The sequence below is a fragment of the Sparus aurata genome, chromosome 21 (genome assembly GCF_900880675.1).
Source record: "Sparus aurata chromosome 21, fSpaAur1.1, whole genome shotgun sequence".
In the NCBI taxonomy this organism is placed as follows: Eukaryota; Metazoa; Chordata; class Actinopteri; order Spariformes; family Sparidae; genus Sparus; species Sparus aurata.
The window spans coordinates 30796835-30821630 of record NC_044207.1 but is presented as its reverse complement, the minus strand read 5'-3'; the positions used below and the strand labels follow the sequence as shown (position 1 = coordinate 30821630).

General features: G+C 47.2%; 2 protein-coding genes across 2 annotated transcripts in view; both read right to left on the bottom strand.

The window, feature by feature from the left end:
* Nucleotides 1–6064: 6064 nt before the first annotated feature.
* puf60a (poly-U binding splicing factor a) lies at nucleotides 6065–17058 on the bottom strand. The gene is made up of 11 exons (XM_030403119.1): nucleotides 16790–17058; nucleotides 13971–14066; nucleotides 13777–13863; nucleotides 13623–13673; nucleotides 13315–13476; nucleotides 12632–12724; nucleotides 12286–12499; nucleotides 11318–11508; nucleotides 11036–11150; nucleotides 9160–9404; nucleotides 6065–7747 (listed from the first exon to the last, which is right to left on the bottom strand). Exons 1-11 carry the CDS (start codon nucleotides 16808–16810, stop codon nucleotides 7448–7450), a joined length of 1575 nt encoding a protein of 524 aa, XP_030258979.1. The 5' UTR covers nucleotides 16811–17058; the 3' UTR covers nucleotides 6065–7447.
* A 141-nt stretch (nucleotides 17059–17199) lies between these two features.
* afg3l2 (AFG3-like AAA ATPase 2) overlaps nucleotides 17200–24796 on the bottom strand; it is a 9876-nt gene continuing 2279 nt past the window's right edge. Inside the window, exons 6-17 of the mRNA XM_030403082.1 lie at nucleotides 24731–24796; nucleotides 24076–24197; nucleotides 23721–23994; nucleotides 23463–23600; nucleotides 23184–23337; nucleotides 22637–22744; nucleotides 22039–22164; nucleotides 21842–21952; nucleotides 21653–21768; nucleotides 21116–21316; nucleotides 19571–19765; nucleotides 17200–18978 (exon numbers count right to left, since the gene is read on the bottom strand). The exon at nucleotides 24731–24796 is cut by the window's right edge and continues 9 nt beyond it. Of these exons, the coding sequence (XP_030258942.1) occupies nucleotides 18739–18978; nucleotides 19571–19765; nucleotides 21116–21316; nucleotides 21653–21768; nucleotides 21842–21952; nucleotides 22039–22164; nucleotides 22637–22744; nucleotides 23184–23337; nucleotides 23463–23600; nucleotides 23721–23994; nucleotides 24076–24197; nucleotides 24731–24796 (1851 nt within the window). The 3' untranslated portion in view covers nucleotides 17200–18738. The remainder of the gene's footprint in view (nucleotides 18979–19570; nucleotides 19766–21115; nucleotides 21317–21652; nucleotides 21769–21841; nucleotides 21953–22038; nucleotides 22165–22636; nucleotides 22745–23183; nucleotides 23338–23462; nucleotides 23601–23720; nucleotides 23995–24075; nucleotides 24198–24730) is intronic.

Sequence of the window (24796 nt, the reverse complement as noted above, 5' to 3'; positions counted from 1 at the left end):
AAGGAGGCTCGACCTTCACAATAAAAGACACGGCCCGTCACTTCCGCTTTGGTGTTTGGCTTTCACAATAAGGGTCTGAGACTGCAAAACCTTTGGCACATTTCAGCCGAAGAACAAAATTTAACCACAAGATCAGAAGCAGAGTCTCCCCTTAAGGTCTGAAATTATTATATTTGTAACGATTTAAAGGATTGAACATAAATATCAACTTAAAGTGCATGAGAACATATTCTATATGAATTAGGCCGCAATCAGAGAGCCAGACATGTTTTCATGTTTTTCATGGAGACACTCTGCAGCTGGACGTGTTCACGCAACTCCATGAAATTTACTTGATGGCTGATGATGTCACTTCAACATTTAATGGTCACTCTGGTTCTGCTCCTTATTTATCCTCTATCTTTTTAATCTGTTCATTGGTGCTGTTAAGGGTTTTGTGTGAAGCTGACAAAGAAAAACACATGTCGAAAACACAACAGTGAAGGTTGTTTTTTGCTCATCAACAAGTTCACAGTTGGTTTGGACGATGGAATGCAGGTCAAGTTTATTTGTAGAGCACAATTCAGACACAAGGCGACTCAGAGCTTCACTGGAGCAAACACTTAAATACATTAGAAAGAAGTAGGAAAAAGAAATTCCACTAAGAAACAAAACATTAAAACATCAAAAAAGTTCAGAAATTAAAACAAGAGATAGGAAAGTTGGACCTGTGGTACCTCTCCTTCACACACTTGGACCTGTGGTACCTCTCCTTCACACACTTGGACCTGTGGTACCCCTCCTTCACACACTTGGACCTGTGATACCGCTCCTTCACACACTTGGACCTGTGGTACCTCTCCTTCACACACTTGGACCTGTGGTACCCCTCCTTCACACACTTGGACCTGTGATACCGCTCCTTCACACACTTGGACCTGTGGTACCCCTCCTTCACACACTTGGACCTGCGGTACCTCTCCTTCACACACTTGGACCTGTGGTACCTCTCCTTCACACACTTGGACCTGCGGTACCTCTCCTTCACACACTTGGACCTGTGGTACCTCTCCTTCACACACTTGGACCTGTGGTACCTCTCCTTCACACACCTGGACCTGTGGTACCTCTCCTTCACACACTTGGACCTGCGGTACCTCTCCTTCACACACCTGGACCTGTGGTACCTCTCCTTCACACACTTGGACCTGCGGTACCTCTCCTTCACACACTTGGACCTGTGGTACCTCTCCTTCACACACTTGGACCTGTGGTACCTCTCCTTCACACACTTGGACCTGTGGTACCTCTCCTTCACACACTGGACCTGTGGTACCTCTCCTTCACACACTTGGACCTGCGGTACCTCTCCTTCACACACTTGGACCTGTGGTACCTCGCCTTCACACACTTGGACCTGCGGTACCTCCCTTCACACACTTGGACCTGTGATACCTCTCCTTCACACACTTGGACCTGCGGTACCTCTCCTTCACAACACTTGGACCTGTGGTACTCTCCTTCACACACCTGGACCTGTGGTACCTCTCCTTCACACACCTGGACCTGTGATACCTCTCCTTCACACACTTGGACCTGTGGTACCTCTCCTTCACACACTTGGACCTGTGGTACCTCTCCTTCACACACTTGGACCCTGTGGTACCTCTCCTTCACACACTTGGACCTGTGGTACCTCTCCTTCACACACCTGGACCTGTGATACCTCTCCTTCACACACTTGGACCTGTGGTACCTCTCCTTCACACACCTGGACCTGTGATACCTCTCCTTCACACACTTGGACCTGTGGTACCCTCTCCTTCACACACCTGGACCTGTGGTACCCTCTCCTTCACACACTTGGACCTGTGGTACCTCTCCTTCACACAACTTGGACCTGTGGTACCTCTCCTTCACACACTTGGACCTGTGGTACCTCTCCTTCACACACTTGGCCTGTGGTACCTCTCCTTCACACCCTTGGACCTGTGGTACCTCTCCTTCACACACTTGGACCTGTGGTACCTCTCCTTCACACACCTGGACCTGTGGTACCTCTCCTTCACACACTTGGACCTGTGGATACCTCTCCTTCACACACCTTGGACCTGTGGTAACCTCTCCTTCACCACACCTGGACCTGTGGTACCTCTCCTTCACACACTGGACCTGTGTACCTCTCCTTCACACACTTGGACCTGTGGTACCTCCTTCACACCTGGACCTTGGGTACCTCTCCCCTTTACTTCACACACTCTGGACCTGTGGCTACCTCTCCTTCACACACTTGGACCTGTGGTACCTCTCCTTCACACACTTGGACCTGTGGATACCTCTCCTTCACACACCTGGACCTGTGGTACCTCTCCTTCACACACCTTGGACCTGTGGTACCTCTCCTTCACACACCTGGACCTGTGGTACCTCTCCTTCACACACTGGACCTGTGTACCTCTCCTCACACACTTGGACCTGTGGTACCTCTCCTTCACACACCTGGACCTGTGGTACCTCTCCTTCACACACCTGGACCTGTGGTACCTCTCCTTCACACACTTGGACCTGTGGTACCTCTCCTTCACACACCTGGACCTGTGGTACCTCTCCTTCACACACTTGGACCTGTGTACCTCTCCTTCACACACCTGGACCTGTGGTACCTCTCCTTCACACACTTGGACCTGTGGTACCTCTCCTTCACACACTTGGACCTGTGATACCTCTCCTTCACACACTTGGACCTGTGGTACCTCTCCTTCACACACCTGGACCTGTGGTACCTCTCCTTCACACACTTGGACCTGTGGTACCTCTCCTTCACACACACTGGACCTGTGGTACCTCTCCTTCACACACATGGACCTGTGGTACCTCTCCTTCACACACTTGGACCTGTGGTACCCCTCCTTCACACACTTGGACCTGTGATACCTCTCCTTCACACACCTGGACCTGTGGTACCTCTCCTTCACACACTTGGACCTGCGGTACCTCTCCTTCACACACTTGGACCTGTGATACCTCTCCTTCACACACTTGGACCTGTGATACCTCTCCTTCACACACTTGGACCTGTGATACCTCTCCTTCACACACTTGGACCTGTGATACCTCTCCTTCACACACTTGGACCTGCGGTACCTCTCCTTCACACACTTGGACCTGCGGTACCTCTCCTTCACACACTTGGACCTGCGGTACCTCTCCTTCACACACCTGGACCTGTGATACCTCTCCTTCACACACTTGGACCTGCGGTACCTCTCCTTCACACACTTGGACCTGCGGTACCTCTCCTTCACACACTTGGACCTGTGGTACCTCTCCTTCACACACTTGGACCTGCGGTACCTCTCCTTCACACACCTGGACCTGTGGTACCTCTCCTTCACACACTTGGACCTGCGGTACCTCTCCTTCACACACCTGGACCTGTGATACCTCTCCTTCACACACTTGGACCTGTGGTACCTCTCCTTCACACACTTGGACCTGTGGTACCTCTCCTTCACTCACTTGGACCTGCGGTACCTCTCCTTCACTCACTTGGACCTGTGGTACCTCTCCTTCACACACCTGGACCTGTGGTACCTCTCCTTCACACACTTGGACCTGTGGTACCTCTCCTTCACACAGATGGCGAGTAGAATATTGTTGAGAATTTTAACTTGCTCGGGTTTGGGTTTCTTTTTGAGTGACAGCTCGTTTCTCTTCTCTCGATCTTTTGCGCTCTCCTGCAATAATGTTCCGATCCCCATTCCCATCTTGTGTCTTTGTACAATTCCAACAGCATTCAACTGACTTTTCTGCTTAATATGACGCTTGAGGTAGTCCAACTTCCATTCAGTCCACACTTTTCCCTCCAAAAACTTGCTTGCTACTTTGGCTTCGCAGCATGTTTTGCAGAGCAGCCCTTTCTCACTGGAAAAGAAAAAAATCTCATCCAGTTTCACCTCTTGTTCTTCTGTTCGCACATGCTCTGACAGCCATTCCATCTTAAAAGAACCACATTTCGTTTTAACTTGGGCTTGGTGAGTGGATGTGCCACTGCCCGTTCGTTTCACCACAGTATGTGTTAGCTTGACTCCGCCGCCGCAACGTCAGCTATACACTAACCTGCTAAGCAGCGGCACGTACGCGTTAAGTGCTGTTAATGACTTTGATTGGCTGCGTAAGTAAATAAGTGTGAGCCGCATCATGTCATTGGCTGGACAGTGTTAGTCATTGTTTTACTGTAGTTACCACTTGTTGTCACCTGTCACTCAATGAGTTGCATTGCAAAATGGTACAGAATAAATTCTTATTTGTTTATTTTATTTTACAGTTCAGGTTGGATTTTATTTTATGCGCTGCATCTGCATTTGCGGTGCGTGGAGAACGCAGGAGCAGTGCGCGATTGTGCAAGTGCACAGCTAAGAGGGAACATTGATTGTGAGGGTTAGTTTTATCATCCTATAACTACAGATAAAGAGCTAAATGTGTTACATTTTCTGTTCCATATTTGTTTTCCTGTTTTGTCTGCTTTCTATCAAGAATATTTGCATAATCCAGATTGCATGTGTGTATGTCTACCAACATTTCAGTGCACTGATAATGTTCGTGCCAGTAACACTCATTTAGTGCAGTTTTTGTCTCTATGAGCTTTCAAAAACATTCTCTATGAATTCAATTATATTTGTATATAACTAGTTTTCAAAATCAATTCATATTTACGATTCATGCTGGTATGCTTAAAGTCAATGTCGTTCTGATATTATGTTTTTTTCTAATTTAGACATCCATTTTGGTGGTTTATTATATAATACAACAAATGATTACATTTTCTTGATAAAAAAAAGTGCAACACCTGCATTTGTAATTACTGATGTAATAATTAAGAACTTATTACGGGGCAGTGTTTAGCTCAGTGGGTAGAGCGCGCGCCTCATGTGCCAAGGCTCTGCAGCGGACCGGGTTCGTTCGGTCCGTTTGCTGCGTGTCACTCCCCCTCTCTCTCTCTCTCTCCCTGTTTCCTGTCATATCTTCAGCTGCTCTGTCAATAAAGCCATAAAAGGCCAAATAAAAAAAAGAACTTATTACAAACTGGGCGTTATTACATAATGAATTGAAAAGTTAATAACCAGGTTATTAAGATGGGCAGAACTCGTCCTTCTTGGAGAGAAGCAGTGATTCCCTTCTGATACCAAAAGAGCAGAAAGACAAAACGGAGTAGAAGTTATCAGCCGATGAGTGAGATCAGGATTACTAAATCTTTACACTCATTTTGGCAAAAAGACTCTTAAAACTCCTCCCCAGATAATAAGTCTGGAGCAGACGGGCTTTATCCAGCAGAGACATAAGATAACTTTACATGTGACTCAGAATATAAAAGATAAAATTCAGTTCAGTTGAGCCTCAATGCAGAAACGGCATTTGACTGAGTCAGCTGGGAATTCTTCTATAGTGTATTAGGAACATTTGAATTTCATCAGAACTTTATTAAAACTATTAAAGCCTTGTATAATAAACAGGTAAAAATAAAGGGAGAAGTATCAAACTCATCGGGCCTGGAAAGAGGGACCGGACGGGGCGGTCCACTCAGTCAGGGGATTACTCAGGATAATAATAATACAGCATTACGGTAAAACTGAACTTTAAGCGTCGCTGCTAGAAAAGCATTTACGGACATGGCTCCAGCCGAACGCTCCATCAGAGAGCTGGTACCTTTTCAATGAGGCTCCAGAAACATACATTTGAAGAAGTTTGGGAAAAGCAGAAAGTGCATATCTCCTCGAAAATGGGAAAGAAATGTTTATTCATCTCTAATATTTCATTTATCTTCTCAAATTGCAGACATCTTCAGCTTGTTGACAGATGGTTCACTGTGTGTCAGGTCACACTGAAAGATGACTACTGATTGGTTGTGAAGATGTGAAACCAAATAAAGGAGAAAATGGTAAAAATGATGACGATGCGGACATATAGATACTCACCGCTATTTATTGTTTCGTTTTTGTTAATTATAATAAATGACTTATGTTAAGTTTGCACTCTGGCCTACAGCCAACTGTCAGCTCAGGGTGAAGAAATAAAAACACACTCATTCTGAAAAAAGAACAGTTTATTCACATATTTTTGAGTGTGACACCTGAACGCACCATCAGAGAACGTCGTGAAAACATAGAGGACAGACTGAAGTCGTTTTGAGTCTGGATGATAGTGTGGTGCGTTCAGGAACGTCAGTTCATCAACAGAAGTAGAGGAAGAGCATCCAGAAGTTTCTGCTGTCTGGATCTAAACAGCTAAAAGGAACATCTGGACCACAGCTGGCTTCATGTTTCAGCTCAAACCTGCTTCACTCCTGCTGACCGTTTTACACAACTAAAAGCTCAGGCGTCAGAGTGTCCCTGAATGCAGCAACAGCAGGGGTGTGATGAGCCTGCTGGGCCTCGCTAACCCTGCGCTGGTCCTGCAGTCTGCTCATCGGGTCCCTGGATTAAAGCTCCCATGAAGTCAAAAACAGTGTTTCAGTGTTTTTATTACGTCTCACCTGCATGTCAGTTTCAGGCCAACAGTGGAAAACAGTTGTGTTGTCGCAATTCTTACTGGTATTTTACATTTTGTGGTTTCCTGAAAAACAATAAAAAATGTTGATGACTCATCCTGTGCACTCATTTTTCACTTCAACACTTTCTCTATATTCTGACACTGACTTGTAAAAACAAGAACGCCATCAGAGCAGTGACGTGTTTCTCAGCTACACAGGTTTCTGTACAAAAACACAATGTTATTACTTTTCTGCTACTGTTGGCTAGTTAGCTGTCCTATTAGTTGACTTGAGCCCAGGAGCCATTAACATGGAGACAATCACCTCCGTACTGTATACAGTCACCACACTGACCTCTGACCTCTCGGAGGCTGTGATGCTCCATCCAACCACAGTGGGGGGTAACCCAGATTTGGTGCATTGGCTGCTGTAAATGTCAATCAATATCTTCAACAACTCCCTCCATAGCTGCCTGTTGTAACAGGAAATATGAAACTATGCTAATGCTAACTTATGGTAACTCGTGGTTAAGCTCTTCAGTATTGCCAGTGTATTTTATGTATGTATGTATGTATGTATGTATGTATGTATGTATGTATGTATGTATGTATGTGTATATGTGTGTGTGTGTGTGTGTGTTGAGCAGACTCTTGATGGTGTCATCAGAGGCAGAGAGCCGTTTAATGTGCAGAATACATTAAAATAACATAATAACGTTGTTGATTTTGAAAACGATCAGCAGGAATGTAAACTGTGTGATCGGTAGTTAAAACATGGGAAACAGCTTGATGGTCCTTTAAATCCTGTTCGGAGACAAAGTAAAGAAGATAAACAGATAAAAAAGTGACAAGTTAGAAAGAGGCCACTACACTGAGTGTGTATCTGTGTTCATCAGTGTTTATGTGTGTGTGTGTGTGTGTGTGTGTGTGTGTGTGTGTTCTATGCCGACAGGTCGCTGTTGTCGAAGCGTTCCTGGTCATAAACCTCTGCGACAACCTTGCGTCCTCCAAACCAGCGGTCGTTGAGCGCCTGGATGGCTCGGTTCATCTCGGCCACTTCTGAAAACTCCACAAAGATCTTGACAATGATGTCAGCGTCAACCTCCTCGCCCTGACGCTCCTGGTAGATGATGACACGCTTCACCTGGCCAAACTTCCCACACTCCTCGGTAACCTCACCCTCCAAGTCGTCATCAATGTCGTCAGGACCAACCATGTTCCTCAGGACCATCACGGTCGACTGAAAGAGTGTAAATCATTTCAGTGTATTTATCATAATAGCAATCACATTTTTCAGGTGACAACAAACTCTTAAATCTGATCTCTGCTCGTGTCTAATGAAAGCCTAGGTCGCTGCACCTGCACAACCGGACTCCGATTAGTTTCCCTCCAATTCTCCTGAACTCACCTTTACATTTGTGTTCTGAACCTTTTTCTCCATCTCATGTGACAACTTTTGATAACTGCTCATGTTTGCTATAAATCTACAAACTGGGAGAAGACAGTTTCCATTTGCAACACCTCCTCCTGGATGTTCAACTCCTCCCGCTGGAGTTGGATCCTCCTCCTGGATGTTAGAGTCTAACTCCAGCAGGGGGAGTTGAGCCCTCCTCCTGGATGTTAGCGTCTAACTCCAGCGGGGGGAGTTGAGCCCTCCTCCTGGATGTTAGCGTCTAACTCCAGCGGGGGGAGTTGAGCCCTCCTCCTGGATGTTAGAGTCTAACTCCAGCGGGGGGAGTTGAGCCCTCCTCCTGGATGTTAGCGTCTAACTCCAGCGGGGGGAGCTGAGCCCTCCTCCTGGATGTTAGAGTCTAACTCCAGCGGGGGGAGTTGAGCCCTCCTCCTGGATGTTAGCGTCTAACTCCAGCGGGGGGAGCTGAGCCCTCCTCCTGGATGTTAGCGTCTAACTCCAGCGGGGGGAGTTGAGCCCTCCTCCTGGATGTTAGCGTCTAACTCCAGCGGGGGGAGTTGAGCCCTCCTCCTGGATGTTAGCGTCTAACTTCAGCGGGGGGAGTTGAGCCCTCCTCCTGGATGTTAGAGTCTAACTCCAGCAGGGGGAGCTGAACCCTCCTCCTGGATGTTAGCGTCTAACTTCAGCGGGGGGAGTTGAGCCCTCCTCCTGGATGTTAGCGTCTAACTCCAGCGGGGGGAGTTGAGCCCTCCTCCTGGATGTTAGAGTCTAACTCCAGCGGGGGGAGCTGAACCCTCCTCCTGGATGTTAGAGTCTAACTCCAGCAGGGGGAGCTGAACCCTCCTCCTGGATGTTAGCGTCTAACTCCAGCGGGGGGAGTTGAGCCCTCCTCCTGGATGTTAGCGTCTAACTTCAGCGGGGGGAGTTGAGCCCTCCTCCTGGATGTTAGCGTCTAACTCCAGCGGGGGGAGTTGAGCCCTCCTCCTGGATGTTAGCGTCTAACTCCAGCGGGGGGAGCTGAACCCTCCTCCTGGATGTTAGAGTCTAACTCCAGCGGGGGGAGCTGAACCCTCCTCCTGGATGTTAGCGTCTAACTCCAGCGGGGGGAGCTGAACCCTCCTCCTGGATGTTAGCGTCTAACTCCAGCGGGGGGAGCTGAACCCTCCTCCTGGATGTTAGAGTCTAACTCTAGCAGCTGGTTGTTAGTTCTATACTTGTGAAGGCAGGTCTTCAACTCGTACCTCCTGTTTCCGGAGCAGTTTCCTCATCACCATTTGCCTGGCGCTGCTGCCGCTGATGCTCATGTGCTCCTGCTCACTGATTGGCTCCATGGCTCCATCCTGCTGCGCCTCCTGCTGACACTCCCTCAACTCCTCTTCTTTCCTCTTCACCTCAGAGTGAAAAGAGGCCCCCGGTGCTGGGGGTGTTGCAAGGACCGGGTTTACCAGACCCACCTGAGGGAGGCCGGGTCGAGCCAGAGTCACACCTGAAACAGACAGGAAGCAGGAGGTACAGAACGGTCAGACGGGCGGCACTGGTCCAGCCGCAGGAAGCCGCCCCAGGCTGCTGGAGAAGAAGAACTTCCACCTGGAAGGCAGCTTCTCCACCGGACTGGTAGCAATCCCCGGCATCTTCTACAAACCACAGAATACACTGGGTGCACTGGTTAAACAAGCCTGCACTGCCTTGCTCGGGAGACAGGTGGAGTTAAATCTGCAAACTGACTTTACTGCTGCATTTGATTAGTCGTTCAACACTCCCCATTAACTTTCTCCCCGCTGCCGTCAGAGTCTGTTTGTCTGGACAATGAAAGTGAGCTCATTCTGTCTTTACCGACGTGATGTCGTGGTTTCTTTCTTGTGACAAATGTGCTTATTGTAGGTTACTTTTGACTTTGGGCTTTGGGCTTTGCTAAATTCCCTAAATGTAAATGTAGATTGACTCTCGAACTGTCACTCAGGTGAAGATCACCCACAATGCTTTGCAGCAGGTTACAGCACTAAGCCTGCACCACCTTTCCTCTGTTCTCCAGGTGACGTGTGCTTATTACGTAATAGCAAAGACGGATGGATGTGCTACTGAAACACAGCATATGCTCCTGTTCTGACATCAGCTCCGCCCACCTGCACTACGTCACCAGCCCTGCAGCCACAGACTCTGGTGACTCGGCCCTCTGCGATCCTCCTCCAGTGACCACTGTGAAGTTTCAAACCAATGCTTAGGATTGGTGCAGAAACACAAAGGTCTGGACTTAAAGAATATCAGAGCAGGACGAACAAACGAGCCCACCTGACGATGATGTCAAACATGACCCCGCCCACCCACTGCTTATGAAGGTGTGCTGTACAACATGACTGATTCTCCACAAATCACACAAGGTCTGAGACTCACTGGCCAATAAGAATGAGGGGCTATGTTTGGAAGGAGGGGCTAGAAACAGTCTTCTTCACTGGCTGGTCAGTGTGTGACAAAGGGGAGGAGCTAAGAGGAAACTGTTGGTGCAAATGTTGGGGGTCTGGGGGGACACAGAGAGAGAAAAGACAATAAAAGAGAAAATGTATTAGTGGAGATGCTTCAGACGAAGTAACACAGACAACAAGTGGACGTCTGACTGAAGAGGGCGCCGCTGAGACGCCTCAACATCACATCCGCTGGTCAGGATCAACATCCTGTTTACACACAACTTATCTGTCTTCTGTCTTTTGTCTCTTATTATTCTGTTCATCTTGTTTGAAATAGTCATTTATTCTGTGCATAGTTCATCTTGTTTGACTGTTTTGATTCTCACATTGTTTTATCTGTTCTGTTGAAGCAATATGGTTTGCACATTAAAGAAAATGCAATCTGTCAGTACTTCAGGAGTTTGTACGGAGCAGACAAGCAAAGAACCAAATCAGTTGAAACAAATAGAAATAAAAAGAAGAATGTTTGTACTGAGTCAGGAAACAACTACAGGTGTGAGGACTGAGGACAGGTGACAGTCTACAGGTGTACAAACTGCTGCACACCAACAAGGCAGGAGATCTGTGACCTGATTGGACAGCAGGGCGTCTCTTTTTGGGTTGCGGAGTTTATGTGTGGGGTGGGGTTTTTGTGTGGGTGGGGCTGTAGGTGTACCTGTGATGACACCTGGAGCCTGAGCAGCCATGACAGCCTGAGGAAGTCCTCCCAGCTGCTGAGAGAGGAGCGCCGGTCCTGCCAGAGCTCCAAGCGCCGACGTTCCCACCACCTCCTGAACACATCACCGCACAGAGTTCAATTCATCCTGTGGAAAATATACAAGTACTGCAAAGGTATACACACTGTGAAAAACATATACACTTCTGTGGAAAACAGTAGAACAAAGTACTACTACTACCCAACATACCGTGTCGAAAGCTGCCATAAATATAAACTCACCTGGGCAGTGATCTTGGCGGCGGCGGCAGCAGCAGCGACGGCGGCCGCGGCCGGGAGACCTCCCGGAGCCGTAGGCGTGAGGAGGGGGACGGGCGGAGTCACAGCCTTCCCCACCCGCAGGTACTGACCGCCCAGGTCAAACAGGTTCATGGAGGCCACGGCGTCCTGAGAGGACTGAGCCTTCTCATACTCTGGAGACAAAACCATCAGCCACTGTTACCACACAGCCTCAGCAGCGCCCCCGAAGGCTCAAATGTTCATCACACTCAAAGTCTGCCTGCGCTGCGGCCTGAATTCAGCCCGATTTTGATGCTAACATAGTATTTGGCAGTAGCACTCCATTGAAAATGATTTTGACCCGAAATGAAAATACAGTCAATCTTAAAAGTGGCGCTTTCGTCGTAATTATGCTTTTACACAAAGGTTTGACTCGCTACATTCACAAAAAGACCCTCCGTTGCATTGTGGTGAGAGTTTCACTTTAATGGTTTGACTTGTTTTCTACACTGTGTCACATCGTTGTCGTCCTGTTGTCTGGATGGAGGCGAAGATTCATCTCTGCCATCTTCTGACGACTAAGATTCAGAAAACTGAAAATATAATGTATACTTCCAGAGACTGGAACCCGAGACGTTTGGTTTGAAAACAGTTGCAGATTCATTTTCTATTCATCGATGACTGGTTTCAGTTCATGGAACAACAAAAAAATGTTTTGCGTTTAATGCGTGTTCTTTAACTCTGACGTCCATGTTGGCTCATTTCAGCTCACATGCTCAACGTTTTTTATCTTTAAATCTCCATGAAATTAACAGCTTTGCTCATTGCTTTATATTCTTCGTGCACGTTATTATTGATCTGAACTGAGCTCAGCTCAATGTGTTTGATTGAAGGAGCACACCCGAAACATTCTGGATCATTTCTCCAACGTTAGCTTGGTGTTTTTTGGAATATTAGCCATCTGCTCTCACCGATGAAGCCGTAGCTTTTGTGCCGACCGGTCGTCGGCTCCCGGGCCAACATGCAAGACTTGATCTTCCCAAAAGCCTCGAAGACGCTCTTGATGTCGTCATCGGAGAGGTCGGGGTGGACAGACGCCACGTAAATCCTGTTAAAGGCACGTGCTTCCTCTGCCAGCTGGTCAATGATTGGCTGAGCTTGGCCTATGTTACTGGGCCTTCCAACCTGAAAGACAAGCATGAGGGAACAAACCAAATGTATTGACACACACAGAGCAGTCTCCTGGTGATGATCTGGACTTCCTGTCTTCAGTTGTAACCAGTAAAGTCTGGGAGCTGTGATGATGTCATGACTCACCTTGATGTTTCTGCCTCCGAGGACAACAGAGTTCATCTGTTCCAGAGCCAGCTGAGCTGCTTCAGGCATCTCATACTCGACGAAGGCAAAACCCTACACACACACACACACACACACACACACACACACACACACACACAGGTTAATGACAAGACATTATTTACACCCTTTAATTCGCTGAAATCTTCACTGTAGCTGCTAAGCTAAAAGCTAAAAGTGTTAGCTTGCAAGACTAGCGAATAATTTTTCAATTAGTCGACTAATCTAACGATTAATTTAACGTTACATGACCAAACAAAAGTAACGTAGTAACTGTAACTGCCGTTGGTAACTTACATGAGGAAAAAAATACAGCAGTTGTAGGCGGAGCAGCGTCTGTCCTCCCACCTGTCCTACCAACTCTTTCTGCCTGAAAAACAGCGCCTGTCACTGGCAAAAACTTTAACTAACTCAAGTGGTTGTGTTGATACAAATCACTGCGACGGTCAGCCGCGTCGTCCCAGCCCTAGAAGCTCCAGAACTGTTCTGTGGACTACGACACTTCACCTGAATTTACATCGTCAGGAGGAGAGGAGGACTGAGGTTAAAGTTTGGGTGAACTGTTCCTTTAAGACCAGAGTAAGTCTGTTTTAAGTCCTGAAAGCGTGTGTGTGTGTGTGTGTGTGTGTGTGTGTGTGTATGACCTTGTGTTTCATTGTGACAGAGTCCCAGGACATGTCGATGCTTTTGATTGGTCCAAACGGAGCGAAGGCCTGTCTGATGGTGTCCTCTCCCAGCTCATAGTAGATGGAGCCCACGTAAACTCGACACATGATGGCCAGAGCTCTCTGACGCTGGGCGGCTACCTGAGCACACACACACAGAAAATCAAACCACAACAACACACCTGAGGACCACCCTGACCATTCTGGACCTGGACTGAATCAGGACATGTTGACCTCCTCAGAATTAGAAAACAGAAGATCTCAAATAAAGACGTTTTCTAACTTACTGACTGGAGAGGAGAGAGAGCGTCACCCAGACCCATCGAGAGAGACGCCATCTGACACACAGACACATGAAGTCACACAGCACGTCCAGCTGAGTGGACACTTCAGTCTGAAGCCAACTAAGCGTGTGTGTGTGTGTGCGTGCGTGTGTGGTACCTGTATGCTGGTGAGCTGCTGCTGCTGAGCCAGCGTCTGTTTGACCAGAACGCTCTTGATGCTCTGCTCCATGGCGTACTTCTTTGCCTGCAGAAAGGAATCGGCCAATCACAGCTCTGATACAAACACAGATACACACTATAGACTGCTCACCTGTGTGTGTGTGTGTGTGTGTGTGTGCGCGAGAGAGAGACCTTCTGCAGCGCCTCCTGCTGGTTTGGGGTGAGTGGCGGCAGGCCCAGCTTGGTGGTGGTGCTCTGTCCGTTTTCCATGCTGACAGGCGGCCCTCCCTGTGGACAGAGTCAGCAGGTCACACTCTGTGACAGGGGGCGGGGCTTGGTTCAGAACAGACCGTTAACCTCTGCTGCGGATCCAGATCAAGAGACGGATCCAGGAAGTGTTACTCTCCTTAATCACAGTGAGGTGAGAACAACACGTGGATCTGATGAAGAACATCAGCTGTCTGAGTGAGAACACCATGACGTGGATCCATAAACAATGTGGACCTGGTGGAGGGTCGTCCGTCTTCAGCAGTCACACGGACACAGACCAGATCCTGGACTGAACTAAAGGGGACTGTGGCAGAGGTGTGCACTCCACTTCTAGTGGAGGATTGCTGATGTTGGATGGAGCTCTCTTATTGGCTCACAAATGATGACCTCAGTTTTGTTTCCATAATTTAAGTTCTGCTGAATCTTCAAAGCGTCTGCAGCCACACGCACATTCAAGCACTTTCCAAGGCACATATTCAAGGTTTTCCAGTCCCTGAGGTCAGTGCTGAATGACGTGTTTCTACAGAGCGTATTCTGTAAACAAGCAGGACTACAGGTGTCACCTGTCTGCAGGTAGACTGGCTGTTGATCCGCAGTCCAAACATTTTCAACCTTAAAAACACCTCATTTAAATTCAGGTGGTTTCAAGGATTTCCAGGATCCTTTCAAAACTCCACTGATTAATCCGTTTCTAATCAAACAGACGGAACCTCCTGCTCCTCTGTCCAGGTGATTCATTCACCTGGACAGAGGAGCAGCTAGCTTAGCTTCAGCTAACACATGGGCGTAACCACGCATTCTTTGGGGGGGTCGTGTCCCCCCCAATATTGAGAAAATGGCAATCTGTCCCCCCCAATATACAGAAAAAAATATGTTAAATATGCACTCTTTTATAAACCCTGTCAAAAGATCTGTTTCGTTATTTCTTATTTATTTTCAATTTATTTCCGTTTTTAAGGAAAACACAATTGTGTGAACCCCCCTCTCCCAATTGTAAACTTGGTTGCGCCCATCCTAAGGTATTAAACTGTTCGCCCGCCCTCGCGGTGTGATAGCATACTGAAATGGAGCGCACCTCACAGGGCTCGACAGTGCGACTGTTTTGCTCGCATTTGCGAGTTGATTATTTCCAGTGCGAACAGAAAATTACATTCAGTCGCATCAGTGCGACTCCGACAGAAACTGTAGTACATGCACCGTTTTGCTGGGTGCTGCTGCACTGAGCAGTAAACAGCCACACTTTTTCTGCCGTTTATCCGCAGTTTTGCACGAACGCCTCACTACAGTCGCTCAGTTTCTCCGGCCGCTCTGTGTCTGCGCTTGCTGCAGCTGCCTCCTCTCCCCCTCCCTCTCCTGTTGCTGCTTCAAACAAACTTGACACCGGCTTTGGGACTGACCGGCTGATGATTGGCTGTTCTGCCTTAAGTCCCGCCTCTCTTGCTATGTTAGATTTATTGTTCAGCTCGTGCTGATGATGCGGGAACTACCGTAAAATACCAAATAATAGCCGGCCGTGTATTTGTTTCAATCACTTAACAGACCTGGCGTTTATTTGGGACAGGCGTTTAATTCCCTCCTCACAAAAATCCGTGATGAAAATGTCACAAACTTCGCCAGCTTCTCTGTGAATTCTCTGGCATCCTTCTGGGTACAACACGTGAAAAAGGCGAAGAAGAAAAACGTGCAGTGTCAGTGGTCACGTCTTCTTCCTTGATGTTTTTTCAAAATAAATTAGACTCGGCATTTATTTGGAACCGGCGGTTATTTACCAAAATATACACCTGCACCCAGCGTTTAAAGGGGACCACATGATGTGTTTTATGTGTTTACAGCTGCTAATGTATGTATCGCTGTTACTGTGATGATACATGACAGTTAAATATTGAATCTGTCTGTAATAACCACATCCTGACATGTAACTGTGATTTTTGATGGGTACTAATAATAACAATCATGACAAAAAATTAACAAAGACTGCAGATCACGATAAGAAGCTGCAACTGGCAGTGAGCTGCTTTCTTTTCTGTTAGCAGTGAAGTGATGTACTCCATGACAGAACATTATAGAATATGATAATGTAAAAAATAACATTTAATGGTAAAAAAAAGTACAGTTGCAGTAGGCTTCTATTATAAATATGCAGCATATATATAGTTTTATTATTATTATTATTATTATTATTATTATTATTATTATCAATTGTATTACGACTACTATTTTTCGGCATTTTCTTGACTTGACTCGGCCTGATACTGGCATCTAGGTGAGATATAGAGCAAAACCTTTGAGATAAAAACATTGATTTTCACTTAATGGGAATTTAAAGAGAAGCTTTATATTGATTCTGTAGGAATCCATGCAATTTCACAGAATATTCCTTTACATGTGAATTCAAATGGTCAATGTTGTCCTCAAACTTCTAAATGTGCGAATTTTCATATATAAAATATCATAGAATTGTAGGAAATGTACTTTAAAAAACAAAATTTGGGGGAAGGGCTCTCATTTGGACCCCCCCAATATCTATACCATGGTTACGCCCTTGAGCTAACAGGACCGTCCTGAGCATGGCTGATGTTAGCTTATCTTAGTTTAGCTTAGCTCCGGTAACTGATCATGGCTTATCATCAGCTTCAGTGTAACTACAGTCAGAGGAAACAGCTTCACGTCAATGCGGCTGCTCCTGTTAGCATTAGCTTAGCATGTGTCTGTGATTGCAGATAAACAGGAAGCAGGGTTACCGCGGAAACTGTCACCGCCATACAGAAGCTCTGCTCGGCTCCCTCCTCCTCCTCTTCTTCTTCTTCTTCTTCCTCCTCCTCCTCCTCTCCTTCCCCTCTTCTTCTTCTCCTCCCCTTCTGTCCTCCTCGTCTTCTTCTTCTTCTTCTCCTCTTCCTCCTCCTCCTCCTCTTGTCTCCGCTCGGTCACAACCTGAAGCTGAGGTTTGTCTCTGCTGCCACAACAAACAGCAACAATTCCGCCCGACGTCACATCCTCTAACACGGGCTTTCAAAATAAAAGACTTTTAGCCCTATAAAACATGAGCAGATGAAGTATAATCATATAAACACATTTATACAGATACACATATGGTATATTTTCTGCTAAATGATGATAAACTTGGTTTTAATAAAGCAAAACACTGAGTTAGTTGTAATGATTGATAAATGATATATTTATTGACGTTCACTTCACTGAGCAACAAAACATTTGAACATCACTATTATTATTATTTCACATCATATTTGTTGTCTGCAGTGACAGAAGACACTCAGCTGCACACGTAACACAAGAAGCTAGCAATAACTGGTCAATACCTCATCAGCACAGACTGTAGCTCCACATGCTAACATTAGCTTAGCTCCTGAGGCTGAGTGTCATCTCCGTTAGCTTTAAGCTAACACTTAAGTTACACTCAAGCTACAGCACGGTTACCATGGTGATGGCCGTGTGGATGGAGCGTTGTCATCTCACTCAGCTCAGATCAATAACTGTCCATAAATACATGATGATGATTCATCCACCAGCAGAGAGTTCTGCTGAGAGCTGAGGGTTCTCAGGAGAACAACCGATGTGACGCTCAGTCATTCTTCTGTCCTTCGAGTCTGAGTCCAACAGTTCAGCCAAGATGAGGAACCAGCTGCTCCTCACAGAACTTTTTACAGGAGTTCTGCGTGTTCTTTATTGGTCACACAGGTCGCAGGCGAAGCAATCGTTTGGCAAATATGTTCACTGTAGAACCCTGCAGAGAAGCAGGGTAAGGATTAGGCTGATTGTAGAGAACCTGACGGAGAACTTTCTGGAAGCCAGTGTCTGCTGTGAATGACCTAGAACCCTGGTTTGGAGTGAGGGATGTTATCAGGGTTCTATTAGTCAGCGTGGGTTCTCGTTTACAAGAGAAGACGTGATGTTACAGACTGAACATGCAGAAGCGAGTGTGTGTTCTGTGAATGATCTAGAACCTCACTTTGGAACAAAGGTTTTGTAGAGTTCTCAGCACAGAAATGTTCAGGAACTCAATGACCTGGTTCTACGAGTCTGAGCTGGTTCTATAGAACAGTTAGGAGCTTTAGATTTGAGCCCTCAAGGTGGAGAACATTCTGTCTTTACTGTAGGTTGAGTGGAGATCCCTGGTTCTAGAACTGTTCTCTAGAGTTCTATGTCGAGGAATACTATAAGTAAGGACTGGTTGTAGTTATGAGAAGTTGTCGTGGAACACAGAGAGAATGGTTCTAGATGTGTTGTAGGAGTTAATTACAGAATTCCCAGCCTAGAAATGTGACCAAAGTTAGTGAAAGAATTTTGAAGAATTATTTTAGGGTACTACAGTCAGCATTGTTTAAGGTTCCCTGTGACAGTTCTAGAACACTTCTGTGCAGAGTTCCCTCCATAAACTCAGTGCAGAAGTTCCATAACGTCAGAACTTCTAGAACTCTTGGAGAACGTTTAGAGGAGCATTTCTAGACGTCTACGATGAAGACAGGTGATAGAAGAACTCTAGATAGGGAAGGTTCTGCAGGGTTGTGTGGGTTCAGTGTAGTTGTAGAACGCACACATCCGACTTCGATGTTTGTTCGGGAAGTCACTGAGAAGGTTCTAGACCTGGTGAGTGACTGTGATGCAGATCTCCAGACAGATGATATTTTAGATGAAAGAAACCGGTCAGAGTTCATTCGTCCATCAGAGGGTTCTAGAAGGGCATTCCTCCAGAGATCTGACGGGCCACCTGCTCGTCCGGGCTCTCCTCCTTGTCCTTCCTCTCCTGGTTCCAGTCTTTCAGACCCTCTGGCAGAGTTGTGTCCTCGTCCATGCCCCCCGTTCCCTCCACAAACTCCTCATATGTCGACTTCTCTGCAAACGGACGTTTGCCCAGCAGCTCCACCATGTCGCTCTTATCCAGAACCTCCTTCTCCAGCAGTCGCAGCGCCACCTGCAGGAAGGAACAGGGTCAGAACTATGCAGTAAGCTTGTCTGTGTTGTGAATGACCAAGAACGACAAGGTTCTACAAATCAGAGCAGAGCTTTCTGAACCGGTGCTAGTTTGGAACATTTTTCATCTCAGAAATGTTCCAGAAATTGAAGAGACCCAATGTTCTCCCACCAGAACATTTCAGTACTTTGATAATGAGCCACTATGTCAGCTGTGTTCTCTCAAACGCCCGGACAGATTTCTCCTGAGAGAGACAATAAAGTCTCATCTCAACCAACATTGTGACTTGTGGCGTTCTCATCACAGAATTGTTCTAGAACTTAATGTCAGGGTTCTATGTGTCTGAGCTGGTTCTAGTTAATAAAGGAGAGGGTTTGTTAAAGATGCAGATCAGAACCCTGCGGAGTATGATGTGGAGCACTGTAACAGAACGGTTAAAGAATTCCTGAGTAAGGGACCTTAAGAGGTCCATTCTACAGGTTCTATTATTAAGAAGTGGTTCTATGTTATGCGGAAATGTAAGAGAGGCTCTATATCCTGAACCGCCTGGACTGGAGAGGTTCTCAGGGACGATCTAGAAGATTACTGGTACCTTCTCCACCTCAGCCTTCTTGTCGCTCAGCAGGCGGTGTGTTCTCTGGTACGCCTCACTGATCAGAACTCGGACCTCAGTGTCAATGAGACGAGCAGTAGCTTCGCTATACGGTTTCTCCAGAACCATCTCACCCTGCCGTGGGAGGTCGAAGGACACCTGACCCACCTTTGGATTCATCCCAAACTGAACGATCTGTAGCAGAACACAGGAACCAGGAAGTCAGACAGGAAGAGGGAACACCCCGCTGCAACAAAACTCTTCATGTTTCAGTTCATCGCATGCTCATCATTTTCAAACACCCTCAGTGAACAGATTTTCAATACTTTTCCTTCATTCTATTAAAAATCTCTCATGTTTACAGTAAACTCTAAAACGTCGACCGGACAGACAGCAGAAGGAGGACGAACACAATACTGAGATATATTATTCATCCGTTCCACTGACGTCAACATCTGCCAGCAAAACAACACTTTTACATTCAATATAATGAAAAGAGAAACATTTTAACTGCATGTCTCTGCTCACCTGTGTGACCTCTGACCTGTGTGACCTGTGTGACCTCTGACCTGTGTGACCTCTGACCTGTGTGACCTGTGTGACCTGTGTGACCTGTGTGACCTCTGACCTGTGTGACCTCTGACCTGTGTGACCTGTGTGACCTGTGTGACCTGTGTGACCTCTGACCTGTGTGACCTGTGTGACCTGTGTGACCTGTGTGACCTCTGACCTGTGTGACCTGTGTGACCTGTGTGACCTCTGACCTGTGTGACCTGTGTGACCTGTGTGACCTCTGACCTGTGTGACCTCTGACCTGTGTGACCTGTGTGACCTGTGTGACCTCTGACCTGTGCGTAGGCACTCTGTGTGACCTCTGACCTGTGTGACCTCTGACCTGTGTGACCTGTGTGACCTGTGTGACCTGTGTGACCTGTGTGACCTCTGACCTGTGCGTAGGCACTCTGTGTGACCTCTGACCTGTGTGACCTGTGTGACCTGTGTGACCTGTGTGACCTCTGACCTGTGCGTAGGCACTCTGTGTGACCTCTGACCTGTGTGACCTGTGTGACCTGTGTGACCTCTGACCTGTGTGACCTGTGTGACCTGTGTGACCTGTGTGACCTGTGTGACCTCTGACCTGTGCGTAGGCACTCTGTGTGACCTCTGACCTGTGTGACCTCTGACCTGTGTGACCTGTGTGACCTGTGTGACCTGTGTGACCTCTGACCTGTGCGTAGGCACTCTGTGTGACCTCTGACCTGTGTGACCTCTGACCTGTGTGACCTGTGTGACCTGTGTGACCTGTGTGACCTCTGACCTGTGCGTAGGCACTCTGTGTGACCTCTGACCTGTGTGACCTCTGACCTGTGTGACCTCTGACCTGTGTGACCTCTGACCTGTGCGTAGGCACTCTGTGTGACCTCTGACCTGTGTGACCTGTGTGACCTGTGTGACCTGTGTGACCTGTGTGACCTCTGACCTGTGCGTAGGCACTCTGTGTGACCTCTGACCTGTGTGACCTGTGTGACCTGTGTGACCTCTGACCTGTGCGTAGGCACTCTGGGTGACCTTTCGGAGGTCGTCCTGAGCTCCTGTGGTGATGCGTCCGAAGAAGATCTCCTCGGAGACTCGGCCTCCCAGAGTCATACACATGCGGTCCAGCAGCTGCTCTTTGGTGTACAGGTACTGCTCTTTGGGCAGGTACTGAGCGTAACCCAGACCCTTCCCTCTGGGGATGATGGACACCTGCACAGGTCACAACGACAGCACCACACTCGTTAACATTTGACTGGATATCTCGGTTTTAACGACCATGAAACCAAAAACGAACAACTGAGTCGGAAAACATCTGATCCTCTGATAAAAACTCAACTTAAGCTCCCAGGGTGCATTTCACCTGCAAACAGCCAATCCCAGAGTCGTTATTCCACCTCTGCCCCACACAGCAGCTGAGGCTCATGGGTATTACAGTGTTTAGAGAAGCGATAAGTCAGACACAGTGAGGCTGTTGGACAGACAGTGGTGAGTATTTCCTGCTGATGCGTGATGGTTGCTTCCAACAGACTGAGAGCAGAACTTCACCTTCAGCAGAGGGTCGGCGTGCTCCAGGAACCATCCAGCGATGGCGTGACCTGCCTCGTGGTACGCCACCGTCTTCTTCTCCTCCGGCTGCAGGACCTGAGTCTTCTTCTCCAGACCTCCAACACAAACAGGAAGCACTCAGTCTCAGTAACACTCGAACATTGTTTTCTCAGCCAGGTGGAAACTCACCTCCAATGACTCTCTCAATGGCCTGTTCAAAGTGTTTCTGGTTGATGGCGTCTGAAAGGTGGCGAGCAGCGATCAGAGCTGCCTCATTACAAACATTAGCAATGTCGGCGCCTGGCAGACATAAAACAGGGAGAAGAAGCTCAAAGAGTGAACAAGGTTCCAGCTGTGATGGAAAGAATGTCCGACAGCAAGTTTACCTGAGAATCCAGGTGTGAGGGCGGCCATCTTCCTCGCCAGAGAGTCTTTGTCCAGGTCAGCGTCCAACTTCAGAGGACGCAGGTGGACTTTAAAGATGGACGCTCGACCTTTGATATCAGGAGGACCTGAGGCGGCAGACAGAGTCTGTTAACGCTGATCATCACATTTGATTGTGCTGCTGTCACACATGTTCACTGTGAGCGGCTCGTCTGCATCAGAGGAAACGATCTGATGTGTTACTATAGAATACAGATATCATATATATCATCACATCACATGATTCATCTGCTCTGTCCTCTAGATGACTCTCAGGAAGTCACAGCTGTCACCTACAACCTTCAAGTCTGATCATTTTATCTTTGAAAATATCAGAAAACTCACTTTATCACCAAACAGATGAACATTCATATTTAGAAGAGCATCGCACGACATCAACAACGTGCCTTGTGTTCACTTCATGCCATCATTTAAACAAGTTTCTTCATTGGGTAAGATTCAAATGTCTTTACATTGTGACCCTGACACACACAGCCCTTCACTGTTCTCACCTAACCAGTGATAAAGAAACATCTGCAGGATCAAACTGCAGATTCTCACCGATGTAAATCTGTCTGTCAAAGCGTCCAGGTCTCATCAGAGCCGGATCCAGGATGTCCGGCCTGTTGGTTCCTGCCAGAACCACAACGTTGGTCGCCGTGTTGAACCCTAAAGAACAGAGAGGAGTGAGACATCCCACTTCCTGTCACTTCACTCTTTGATCCAGACTGAAACCTTCTGATGCTGCTGAACAGCTCCGTTGTATCAGATGATGATTGTGTCATTGAGGTATTTAAGGTTAATTAAACACACTGAGGCATCTGTAACAGATAATCTGAAAGATTTAATGGCTTCTCAAATAAAACAAAAGTCATCTTTATCTTTAAATCCTCTTTGATTGACATTTTTAGGTAAGAATGATGGAATGTCCTGATGCTGCTGTGTATCCTCAGAGCTTCTGGTGTTCATGTGATGTTACCGTGTACGTTCTCTGGTGTTGGAACGTTCTTACAAATGAAGGCTCTCTGGCTGCAGACACAGAACGTTTGGTTCTGTGTTGAACACAGGTGAAGCTCTGAATGTGGATTTGTCCCTCTCAGACACTCACCGTCCATCTCCACCAGCAGCTGGTTCAGTGTGTTCTCCTGCTCGCTTTGTCCTCCAAAGTTTCCCCGTCCTCGTTTCCGTCCCACCGCGTCAATCTCGTCGATGAACAGTATACAGGGAGCGTTCTTCCTCGCCATGACGAACAGATCTCTGACCTGTACAGGAAGTGACATCAGGATGACTCTGAGACAATCTTTGTTTGGCCTCAGACAGTTCATTTGCTCTGTGTGTGTGTGTGTGTGTGTGTGTGTGTGTGTGTGCGTGCGTGTGTGTGTCTCACTCTGGCGGGGCCGACGCCCACAAACATCTCCAGGAACTCAGAGCCGTTGACGGTGATGAACGGTACGTTGGCTTCACCAGCCGTCGCTTTGGCCAGCAGAGTCTTTCCTGTTCCTGGAGGACCCGTCAAAATGGCTCCCTACACACACACACACACACACACACAAACACAAAACACACATACTGATACACACTGAAGAACTGTCAAGCTGTTCATGGCCCTCCTTCACCTGGTGGGGGACCTCGTCCTCTCCCTTACCTTGGGGATTTTGGCGCCCAGGTCCTGGTACTGTTTGGGGTTCTTTAGGAAGTTGACGAACTCCATGATCTCCAGCTTGGCCTCCTCGCAGCCCGCCACATCTTTGAACTTTACGTCAATCTCGTCTTTCAGGATCTTCGCCGTCGTCTCGCTGACACTGAACAATCCTCCCATCCCCCGACCAGGCCGCCCCGCCCCCGCTGGGCCACGCCGCACCATGAACAGCAAGAACCCAATGATGAGCACCGTGGGGAGCATGCTCAGCAGGAAGGTGCTGGAGAGGACGGACAAACGTTACACACAATATGACAGATATTCATATCTACATGAACCAGTTTATCATGTTGCTGCTCACCCATCACTCTCGGTGGAATATACCACCGGCAGTCTGTTCTCTCCCTCGATGCCGAGCTCGTACTGAGCCGTCTCCAGGTTCCTCTCAAACGTGTCCACACTGCCGATGTTGAACCACACGTACTGTAACACACCAACAAACACACTCAGTCTCCTGCTGCCCTTTTTAAAAACTGCGTCTTCACATTGAAAACGTTACATCAGAAGTGTCAAACAGATCTCCTCAACTATCTCTGATCTCACCGTCCGAACTGAGACTGCTGACTGACTGACTGACTGACTGACTGCTGAGCTCTGTGTGTTGATGTATTAACTGTAAATACTATCTTTGATTAGTTAGGAGGGATCAGGGGTTCAGTATCTTGCTCATGGACACCACAACATGCAGCCGGGCTTCAGGGTCAGATACATTACATGTGTTTCTATTGTTATAGATTCATTTGTTGAAAAATTATTATCATTTTGTTTTATCACTTCCTGGGAGACAGTGATGTGTTCATGTTATTGCTCTTACCAGATTATAGATTTGAGCATCAAATAAACAAAATAAAAATAGAAGACTTTAAAAGAAAGTACAAGAGCTGTAAATTTCACACATAAAACTTTGACATTTCATTAAAAGACTGATTTTTAAATCAGAATGAAAAGTCACTCACTCCGTCCAAGGGCGTCTTCCCAGGCGAGAAAACCACTTTAACATAACGCTTGTTGACAACCTCTAA